This window comes from Caretta caretta, chromosome 22, assembly GCF_965140235.1.
Source record: "Caretta caretta isolate rCarCar2 chromosome 22, rCarCar1.hap1, whole genome shotgun sequence".
Lineage (NCBI taxonomy): Eukaryota > Metazoa > Chordata > Testudines > Cheloniidae > Caretta > Caretta caretta.
In genome coordinates, this window is record NC_134227.1 from 20,817,777 (window position 1) to 20,829,768 (window position 11,992).

The window sequence follows — 11,992 nt, forward strand, 5'->3', positions numbered from 1 at the left end:
GGCTTGGTTTTGAGAGCTGCTGAGCACACAGAGGGACTAGAATCAGAGCCCCTGAAAAGCAAACCACTTACTTAGGTGACTAACTTCAGGCACAGAAAAGTTTGCAAATTTTGGCCTTAACCTCTCTCTGTCAATCTGTTGCCACATTTCTAAAATGAGTATTAACCTATCACACAAGGCTTAATGTTTGTAAAGAGCTCTAGAGAAGTATAAAGTTACTGACCAGTGGTTATTCTGCTGCTTGTGTCAAATACAGAAGATGGGGGAGTTTCATTGGCATGCAGGATTCCTAGAATAATAGAAGTTAAAGACAGACAAAATCTCTCTTTGTAGTAATTTATAACTTGCTCATTTCCAGATTATCCAGTCACTATCTGACCTGTTAGGACACACAGACTAGCCCGATGTGCAGAATAGAAAGCTGTGAGCGGCTTACTGTGTTCCCTTAGCTACATGCATGTTTCCACTTGCACACTTAGATTTCCCAGCCCTTTCTTCAATTCCATTTATTGCACGTGACTTTGCCATTACTCATGGCATGTGCAAATGAATGGCTTAAGCATGTGCATAAATTTTTTCAGGTTCAGGGCCTAACAGACTTCAAAGGGATTATTTATTGCCTAAAGGATTTTTTGTTTTAAGGATCAAGCCCTCAGAAAGCAGTAGGTTCACTACTCTAACTGATAACTACAAAAACACCCCATATGTTCAACATATGGTAATATTTATTTGATAATTTAAGCACTGGTTAATTGGAGGTTTCAGAGTAGCAGCCATGTTAGTCTGTATTCGCAAAAAGAAAAGGAGTACTTGTGGCACCTTAGAGACTAACCAATTTATTTGAGCATAAGCTACATCAGATGCATCCGATGAAGTGAGCTGTAGCTCACGAAAGCTTATGCTCAAATAAATCTGTTAGTCTCTAAGGTGCCACAAGTCCTCCTTTTCTTTTTGGTTAATTGGAGTATTTGTTTAATTTACTCAAACCCTCAGGAATCAAATAACTTGTTTTCAAAATAATGCATCTTCCACCTTTAATTTGATCATTTTGGGGGTTAGTATAGTCATTGGCTCAAGGAAGTTGCTATGCACTTAGTAAGGAAAGACTAAATGGTGAAAAAGAGAAGAAAAACTCTTCAAGGAAAACTGCTGTAATGTTAATCGATGACTGTGACTAAAAATTGCCTTTTGCAGACTGGGCTAGTGGCATTGTAAGCCCTAGTATATGTTATGATCTGTCTCTGGGAGGTCTGTCGTTAACAAGACAAGCCGCTTAATGAGTTAAAGGGATGGTCACACCTAAATTCTGAAGGAATTGTACCATCAAATGATTTGTATTAACTCTTAGTGCTCATATCAATCAGCCACACTGAGACATCCAACTGACCCATGCTTCCTTTTCTCAGGTTGGCTCAAAGTTTAGCAGATTGCCTTATGGCAAGTAGACTGGCTGCTTGAATCAAGATGGAACATTGTATGCAGGGACCTGGAGCCCCTACCAGCCATACCTCAGTATGAGGGTGACCAGATGTCCTGATTTTGTAGGCACAGTCCTGATATTTGGGGCTTTGTCTTATATAGGTGCCTATTACCACCCACCCCCTGTCCCAATTTTTCATGCTTGTTCTCTGGTCGCCCTACTCAGTATAGAAGATGGAGATGGCTGCAAGTTGATCCATTTCATACAGAACAAGTCATTAGGCTCTTAGCACAACAACAATGCGGCAGCTGATTGGCAGAGTCTTTCATGATGCCTGTCCTACCACATGGTTACTTTGAGGGAGGGTCATGTTCCACCTTGATTCCCTTGACTGGGCTCTGGCACTGCAATATACACCCCCAAGTATGCACCGACACTGTAAGCCAACAGCTCACTCATCCATTTATTGCATTTGCTGTACAGTGTTTAGAGTTGTTCCTGTAAAACATTACATGGAAGCAAAGCTGCACATGTTACCACATGACATCAGTTTGTTTGGAGTGCAGCATCCCTGGGCCATTAGGGAACTGTTTCTCTTCATTTCCAAATCCATTAAACAATAGAAGTGAAATGAGGACAAGTGTTAAGGGCTGGAAAGCATGCTGCTACTTGAACTTATTGTCCAGAGCTTTGTCAGTTAATTTGGCAGCATAAACAGCACTAAACTAAAAACCAAACAGATTCTGTCAGTGGCATATCACTATCTGCTAATATTTAAGACAACTCAGAGGAACGGGAGTGTCCAACCGGTACAGTCTCGGATGCAGGAGACCCAGGTTCGAGTCCCTTGTACACCACAGACTTTCTGTGCAACCTTGGCCAAATCATTTAGTCTCTGTTCCTCAGTTCCCCATCTGTAAATAAGGACAATAGCACTTCCCTTTCCTCTTTGAGGATAAATACATTAGTGATTAGCAGGATAGATAGGAATGAGCATGGCAAAAAATCTAACGCCGGGTCAGGCTCCAGAATTTCAGCGATTGTGTTGGATACTTGTTCATAGTTTGGCGGCACACTACAAAATTGGGTTAGAGATTTCACCAGGAATAGCCTTGCCTAGGATTTCTGCTTCTGGTCCCACAGGTGAAAAAAACCATCGTTAGAATCTCAAAAAAAGTTTGGTGCTAAAAATAGCCAAGAGTTAAGTGGAAAAGGAACAGCAGGAGAGGCATATTCTTATTTTAGCCAAACCTATTCATTATCATGCTCTGTGACCAGTAAGTACCTGTTCCATTGTCACTCAAGTTTAGAATGGCAATATTTCAGGTTTTCAGAGCAATGGAGGAGAACTACCTACTTTGTTCTGGATCAGATCCATTGTGGCTCTTTATTCACTTCTCTAGAAAGGCTGTGAGGATGCTTGTTTATACATTGCCACCAATCTCCTCTCATTCAAAGGCTACCACTAACGCTATAAAGAGAAGATAATAACCACTAATTCTTCCAGCCAGTCTGAATCTCAGAACTGGTGAAGACAATTGCTTAACAAAAACTGCGGGGGGAACGGATGGACGGACAGGACCCAGTGTACTAGAGTGATATCTTTAATTTGATTATTTTTGTAATGAGTAAATTATTGTGTCATTGCTAGAGAGATAGCAACATTTTTTGATGTACGTGTACCCAGACGCCTCCTGCTGTAAGACAAGCCCAAGAAAGAAACCAACAGAACTCCACTGGCCATCACATACAGTCCTCAGCTAAAACCTCTCCAACACATCATCAGTGATCTACAACCCATCCTGGACAACGATCCCCCACTTTCACAGGCCTTGGGAGGCAGGCCAATCCTTGCCCACAGACAACCCGCTAACCTGACGCATATTCTCACCAGCAATGACACACCGCACCATAGTAACTCTAACTCAGGAACCAATCCATGCAACAAACCTCGATGCCCACTCTGCCCACATATCTACACCAGCGACACCATCACAGGACCTAACCAGATGAGCCACACCATCACCGGTTCATTCACCTGCACGTCCACCAATGTAATCTACGCCATCATGTGCCAGCAATGCCCCCCTGCTCTGTATGTCAGCTGAACTGGACAGTCCCTACGTAAAAGGATAAAATGGACACAAATCAGATATTAGGAATGGCAATATACAAAAACCTGTAGGAGAACACTTCAACCTCCCTGGACACACAATAGCAGATTTAAAGGTAGCCATCCTGCAGCAAAAAAACTTCAGGACCAGACTTCAAAGAGAAACTGCTGAGCTTCAGTTCATTTGCAAATTGGAAACCATCAACTCAGGATTAAACAAAGACTGTGAATGGCTAGCCAGCTACAAAAGCAGTTTCTCCTCCCTTGGGGTTCACACCTCAGCTGCTAGAAGAGGGCCTCATCCTCCCTGATTGCACTAACCTCGTTATCCCTAGCCTGATTCTTGCTTGCATATTTATACCTGCCTCTGGAAATTTCCACTCCATGCGTCCAACGAAGTGGGTATTCACCCACGAAAGCTCATGCTCCAATATGGCTGTTAGTCTATAAGGTGCCGCAGGACTCTCTGCCGCTTTTACAGATCCAGACTAACACGGCGACCCCTCTGATACTTAACATTTTTGAAATTGTGATGATTTTTAATTGATTTTTTTTAAAAATAAATTTCAACAAATTTTTCCCTATTTTTTTATTAACTGATTTTTTGGGGGGGCCAAGGGGGATTGGTGAAATTTCCCTTTGTCCTCCCAACCAGCTCTAATCAAGTGCTTTGTTCTCAAGTTATAGCCTGTTTTTCATTTTAGATAAATAGCAGCTAACACATGTACATAAAAAAAACACATTGATTTGGTTTCCAACCACATGATCTTGTGGGTGAATTTTGTGGCATATGCTGTAGTCATAGACCAGGCATTAATGATACCCACCTTAAGACCCTGAAAAATATCTGTCATTGCCATATATTGGACATATTCATGAATGTCACCGACTTGCTCCCTGTCTATGTGCATCTCCCTGATATTTTCTGTTTTGATGATTACTTTTGTGTCTGGGCATTTAAGTAAAAGGTGTGAGATGGCTTTGTGAACGCTGATCACCCTCCTGATGAAAGCATCAATAGGGAAGGGTCTAAAGTGCAGGCCCAGCGTTATGGCCGTGTCTTTCTGTCCCACTAACCTGTTGATTTCATGTGTGATTGAGTCATCTTTTTATGAAAAAGAATGAGAAAGACGCACAAAAGGGTGCCTACGATTCTCTCACAGAATTTGAATGTTCTTCTTTATTGCCACATGGGTCTTGAACAGTCCATTCCTGTGGTGATCAAAGACCTTCAGAGAGCTAACAAAGGAGAAAGGGGCGGAACTTTAAACCACTGATTTTGTCACCATTTCCCTCATTTTAAAGAATGGATTCACCCCTTGCGCAGAGGGCCAACCTAAGGCGTGCACCAGTTAAACACAAAACTCCCATTGATTCCAAGGGGCCAGGATTTTAAGCACAGGGAGGAATTCACCCGTGCCCTGGAGGGGTTGGCCTCTCTGTGCGGACCTCAAACAGAATTTCCTTGAACCTTGGATGGGTAAGGAGTAGAATTCTATTATTATTATTATTAATCATCATCATCATCATCGTTTTACAGCGGTGCTTAAGAGCCAGCAAAGAACAAGATCCCATCGTGCAGTACAAACACAGAATCTCAGACAGTCCCTGTAGGGTGTTTGTGTGTCTGTGATCTATCATGCACATGGGTCTGAGGAAGCGTGGCCCCACCCATGCCACATTTTACCCCTTATTCCCCCGCCCTCCAGTGCGGCAGTTTCAGCTTTGGCTGGTTGTGAAGCTGCTCCTACCAGCTGGAGTCTCCAGCTGACACTGTTTCAGACCGGCACTGCAGTACTGCAGGAGAGTTCCCTGTTTTTCCATCTAGCATTCTATTGCACTGTAACACTGCAGGAGATCCCCCTTCTGGCTTCTCTTTCCACTCTGAACATTGATTCTCCGAGTCATTAAATGTCATGAACTGTATCGAGAATTTACTACCAATTGATCATCCTTAATTTAAGGCAAGCTACAAGGCAACAGAATGGAATAATGTAGCCTCCAAGTACATCATGTAAGGGCAAATAGTTTAAGAAACTCATCGATACCAGTTAGAAAGACCCCGGCAAATTTCAGTGGGTGAAAGGAGAGGCCAAAGAGACCTGAATGCTACTAAAATTCTAGCATGAGTTTTGAAATTAACATCTAGGAAGAATGTACTCATCGTGCCTTCAAATCCCTCCTTAAAACTCTTTCACTGCAATGCCTACCAAAAAACTTAGCATACCAGTAGTCTAGAGATTGTTGAGATCACTGCCTGCCGTATATGGCCTGTTTACTTGGGCTTTCTCACCACTCAGTCTCTATCCACCTATTGTCTCTTAGAGTGTAAGCTCTTTTGGGGCAGGAATTGCCTTTGTGTGTGTGTGTGTACAGCACCTAGTGTCACAGTTCAGGGAAACTTATATGGTACAGCAAGAGCATCCACACTCAGGCTTCCAACTGTTGCCTCACTTGGGTGGAGACCCACATCTCTCCCTTTTGATCAGGGTGCATCCAGGCTGAACAGTCCCCTGCCTTCACTGGATTATTCTCAGCAAGAGACTCTACTTAAGGAGGCCTATTTCCCTTCCCTTCAGAAACTAACAGAGTAATCACCCATGTTATAAGGTACCACACACTTCCCATGCAAGCCTATTTTATTGTGAAGGTAAAAGCACTGCAGAGAAAATATATAAAAACAATGAAAGAACACAGTACATGCCTGCTTATAAGTTTACTAGAGCTCACCCAGCTCTAACCTGGGCTCTGGCAGGAGCAGTCCTTCTAAGCCCCACTCAAGGGGCTTCCTTGTGGGTTCAAGTTCCTCACAGCCTCAGCTCTGAACAAGCACCCTCACAGGTTGAGCTCCCCTTCATACAGTTCTGGGGTCTTTCAGCTGGGGCATCCAAGAACAGATAATTAGCATGCAATTGGTTTTCCTCCCCAGGGCATAGATTCAAAAAGGATGGATTTGAAGTGGGTCATTTGCATTCCCCTCACCTCCAGACATTTCCTAGGGAATTTACCTTATATGCATTTCCCCAAAAAGTCCTTTGCGGATCCTAACATTTACATTAGTCAAGTCCCTAGAAAAGTTACATACACTCCTACAACAGTTCAAACAATTGTATTTTTAATACAATGGACCCAAAGCTATTTTACCTAGTTCACTAGGTTTAACGTGATTCAGCAAAGTTTATCTTAACTCCATAACGTTTGTCCTGGACATTGCAGCATATGGCCAGCCTGTCACTCCTAGAACAATGGGTCCTGCTCCGTGACCAGGGCTCCTAGGTGCTACCTCAACACGAACAACAATTATAATAATCCCCCACTTCTAGATTGGCCTCAGTGAAACTACACTTATTTACACCAGCGAAAGACCTGATCTTTGTGCTAGAACGCTGTTGGATTGGATCAGAAAATTGACATTATAAAAACGGTTGTGCCTTTCTCAGCATAACTGTGCCAGGCGCCTCTTACGTTACTGACAAAAAACAAGCTTTTACTAGCATTAGCAAGATCTGCACTACCTTTCACGTCGTCAGAGCTGTCAACTAAGAGAATCTCTATCACTGGTGATGAGCAAGGTAGCTTTGCAGATCCCAGGCTCAACTCACAGATCTGGTCCGAAAAAAAAAATATGATCTTTTGACGTATGAACAGAGTAAATGTTATGTGAAAATCACTGAAAGAAAATATATGCGGAGCCCCATCCTGTCATTTTTCAGAGGAGATCAGCACTTTAGAGTGTTGCAACATAAACTACTGCAACACGAGGTGCTGACTTGCAACTCCTGGAACAACAAGAGAACAGGGAAAGATTGTCGGCTTAACTTCCCATGCAGAACAAAACCCTGTCACTTATATGCTAATGCTGAGTAAGCAGCATACGTTTTACACACTGGACTTTTATGAGAGCCTGCATGGACTTACATGAATTAAACTAAAATGGCTTTTCATATATCACTGTCCTCATGCATGTATATAACAACATATAAATGTGATCTAAGCACAGGAAGCAAAAGTCAGATTATTTCTATCTGGGTGATATTCTTCATTTTAATGAGACATCTGGGATTATTCCCCTGCATGCACAATTCCTATTAACATTTATACAGACACTGACTGGACAGCTGGTGCTGCTACTAGGAAATCTAAATCAGACCAGAATTTGGGGTCTAAGTAGCTTAGGGTAGTTCAGTAGTGGCCATTCTAAGTGGCTGTCATGAAGCATTTCATTTCTGAAGGTAGCTAGAATGACATTGCTGATTCCCCTAACCCAACAAAATCTGACCGCCACAAGTCATGTCTTTTCAATCCACCAACCTTAAGGTCCAAATCAGCCACCCTTTGCAGGCAGTATAGCTTCAAAAACTGTCTGAAGAGTTGGGAGACAGTGGTAAGTCTCTAGCCCTAAATCTGCCACACATGAACAGGAGGCAGGTGTGCACAGTGTTCGAGGCAGTCTTCTGTAGCGGCTTCCTGTGCTGAAGAGGCAAATCTGGAAAGGACATCTCCCATATGACTGATGTTCTGCTGCAAAGAGTGGCAAAAAGTCAAGCACAAATTCTCCTAATTGGTCAGCTTTGCAGGATTAGCAGGGGTCTGAGCATCCCTGAAGTCTGGTCTCTGTGTAAGAAGAGCCATTGATACCCAGGTTTGCTGGAATAACAGGGCTATGCTTCAGGAGCAACCTGTATTGGAGCTGCTTTGTGGGAACTAAGGCCTGGAAGAACAAGGGATGAAACTGAGATACACTTTTAAGACCTACCTTAGGAAGGACCCAGGCCTGGAATTAGAAGGCTGAGGTCAGGATTGAGGTGCTCTGGCTAAGTAAGGTGGCTTTCACATGAGCTGCTTACTTGATACATCGCTCTCGGCAGCGCCATCACTTAGTCCCTCATTTTAATGAGCCTCCTAGTCACATTATGAACTGTAATGAAAAACCCTTTGACAAAGAGCCCTACTTCTCCTACCAGAGAATTTGAGTAAATGGGTCCATTGCCTACCATGCTGGAGGGGTATAAGTGAATCAATCTTAATGGATCAAAAGCTGCTCTCATCAAATCTACATTTACTGTAGTGTTTCCAGAGGAGTTCCCCTGGGTCTACAGTAGTGTAAACGAGATCAGAATCAGCCCCAATGAGTTTTTGCTTCCTTTAACCCTGCATGAAGGGAAAGCTGGTGTCAATGCATTTCACTCACCTTTAGCATAATAAATTCCTCAGAACTGGGGCTCATCTTTAGGACTTCTCTGTAAAGGGCCAGGCAAACCTCTTATGTGCAATATGGTAGCATCCAGAGGCCCCAGTCTGGAGCAGGTCCCCATTTTTCTGGGTACCGTACAAACGTACAAGACAGTATCTGCCTCAAAGAGCTTATGGTCTAAACGAGGTCAAGCCATGGCTCAGGGAGTGCCATGGCAAGAGGGCTGGTTAAAAAACAAGGGTGCATAGATGCGCCGGCTTTACTTTTTATTCTTGCTTGTTTCATTTCTGTATGAATCGAACAGGAGATTTTAAATGAGCCAGCAAGCCACACCTCACTGGCATCATTAGGTAGTTTAACTACAGGCAATATGGCAGAGCTAGAGCTACTGTAATAGTTCCTTTAGAAACGAACTAATATTTGATAAGTAATATTTTTACTCCATGTTCTTGCTGGTCCCTCATGGGTTTCTCCAGGAATTTTCCTTGTTTTACCATTGAAAGCAGCAGGACTCTTGAGAAACTCCCCTCCTACTTCTGTATTCATGTCTGTTCTCTGTATATTTCTCTGTAATCACGGCTGATGGGAGGGAGGGAGACTCTTGTGTTAAATCTCTCAAGAGCCTCACGGTAGTCCTAGGGCATATAAGAGTTGGATAATATTCCTCTAAAGAGTTTGTGAGCCCTCTAGTGCCACTCCCCATCTTCTAAGTTTTAGAAACCAGGCAAAGCACCAGTGTGTTTATGTGGTTAGGCCTCAGTAGCTTGCCTGTATTAAGTAAACGTGGTGATTTGGAACCCCTGTGTTTCCCTGCAGTTTCCACCTACTATGCTACATGAAGAGCAAAAGAGGCACAAATTCTAATCCTGAAAGTTGGTCTACCCACATGAGGCACCTCACAGGATGAAGCAGGACGTGAAATGCCTCTGATCTGAAGGAGCAAGCTAGAATGCTTTCATTTTTTCCTCCTGCCTTTCCTTGCCACACACCCTAACTTGTTAGGCTGGTTAGAGAGAGAGGGTGCAGATTTCTTTATCCTAGCATTTAACAGTCCTTATCCCCAGCTGTTCTTTCTTGCCTGGCTTCCTTTCTTTAATTGGTGCAATTTTTCTATTGCAAGAGCTTTGTTCATTTTACCCACCCCACCAAAAAAAGTGTGTGTGTGTGGAAGGCAGTCTATTTATAGACTAATTCCCCTCCCAAAGTAGTGGGTCTATCAGAAAGGGGAGGGGCAAAGCAAAGCGCCCTATATAATTCTGACCATGTTAGTAGCCAGTCCAAATTAGTTCAGGGAAAGAAGGCTTGGGTTACTTATTTCAGGTTGTCTGAGGGCTGATTGAAATACTATACCTTTGCAGGTATTGCGAGTCTGGTGAGCTACAGGAGCCCTTTCCCCAGCTCTGAAAAATTCAGGAGGGTGCAGGGGAAGGTCTGACTCCTGCCCAACTCAGTGAGCTGAGCAGACCCTGAAGAAGCTGCTCCTAAGGGGGGGAACCTACCTCCTTGGGAGCGGAGCCAGCGATCCCTTGAGACTGCTTCCTTCCTTAGGACCCAGGATACAGCTGAGCGGGCTGGGCATGGGAACAGGTGCCCCTCAGAGTGGCTGCGATTGGGGGAGAAGAGCTAGCAGAGAGCAGGTATCTGAGAGGCTGCTGTCCAGTGAGGTAGAGGAGTAGCAATGGGAGTAGGGATGCAAGACAGCTCCTCCATGTGGGTATTAGGAGGAAAAAAACCCAGCAGTGTAGGCTGAGGAGTGGAATAGACCCACATGTGCTGGAGAAGCTATCACAGCTCAGGTGAGGAAGAGCTTAGTTCAGAAGTAGCTGCTCCTAACACTGTGGGGAAACTGGGGAGGGTTCTTAGGACTAGGCACATCCCTGGCAGCAGGAGCTGGCAGAATCTGAGGGGAGGCGTGTAATGGTTCTGTAGCCATCAAACTGCAGTAAGAGGATTGTCTGGATGAGCCAGTCTTCTGGTGTCCCTTAAAGGGAAAGGAGCCCTGAATGAGCCAATGTGGGGCAACTGCACCTGACATTCCCCTCTGTAGTTCAGGGCACCCACAGATGTTGCCTTTCTGGGGCCGACCTGTGTGTCTCTCCCTTCTGAGCAGGCTATTCCCAGGCTGTACAGTTCCCTGCCTTCACTGTGTATTTCCCTATAAAGACAGTCTGCCTAAACAGGCCTGCTTGCTTTCTCTTCAAAGACTGATCACAGAGGGATTGCTACAGATCTAAGTTACCACATAGCTCTTGCTAAGCAAGCCTACTTTTCTCTATAACGCTTTTCACCTGAAGAATAAACACACAGAGAACCTACATGCATGCTAATACTCTTACCAGAGTTCAGCCCAGCTCAGACATGGGTTCTGGCAGGATAAATCCTTCAACAGCCCCCTCCAGCCTAGGGGTTTCCTTGTGGTAACAAATTCATCACAGCTTCAGCTCAGAACAAGCACCCAGTCTGAGGCCTCAGTGGGCCAAATGCTTCCAATTCTTCCCTAAGGATTGGGGACCTCCAAGATCAGCAGTCTTGTCCATTTGCTGGATCATGAAGAGGGCCATGAGCCAGTCTAAACACAGGTTATTTATCCAGGAGTCTCTGCTGGAGAATCCAGGTTGAACTAGTATATGCATCTCTCTCCAGGAAGTAGGCTCAGAGGCTGATATTGGGGGAGGTTCATTAGCATTCCCCATCCCTGCTGGAGAAGGTACATACAATGCTCCAATCCCACATACACATTTTGACAACAATATATCCCAAAGGTATTAATCCTAATTTGATACATTTAGATTTAGATGCCTAAGTACCTTTAAAATCTGGCCCCAAGTCATTTTTGAAATAGGACTTAGGTTCCTAAATCAGGGGGCTCTTTTGAAAATTTTACTCACTATGGTCCAGTTACTGGCTTTAAGGTTCACAAATCATTTCTCAGCCTTGATGAAGGGACATTCTGTGATCTCAGGAACCAGAAGAGAATGCAAATAGCTTGACAGCATGAGCTCTCCAGCAGGATTTCCAGAACAAAATGGTTTCAAACTTTGAATAAGTTTTCAATATCTGAACTGGCTCTCAAAACCCTTTGAGGTTTCCCACATCCATGTCTCCTGCACTGTCAAAAGCCTCATTCCCACAGAATCTAAAACAGGATCTCCTAGCCCCACTCAGGCATTACCTAGGGCCTCCATTTGCAAAGGGTTTAAAGGATTAGCTGCACTGATCTCACCAACTCCTAAACCCTCTCCAAGCCTTTGAAAATGCAGTGAAT

General features: G+C 44.0%; 1 protein-coding gene across 1 annotated transcript; it reads right to left on the bottom strand.

Moving 5' to 3' along the window:
* Positions 1–4,214: 4,214 nt before the first annotated feature.
* On the bottom strand, positions 4,215–8,407 carry LOC125625309 (NXPE family member 1). The gene is given in 5 exon segments (XM_075122162.1): positions 4,215–4,315; positions 4,318–4,772; positions 5,285–5,454; positions 6,999–7,139; positions 8,381–8,407. Coding segments are annotated over 5 exon segments (894 nt in total).
* Between the last annotated feature and the right edge of the window lie 3,585 nt (positions 8,408–11,992).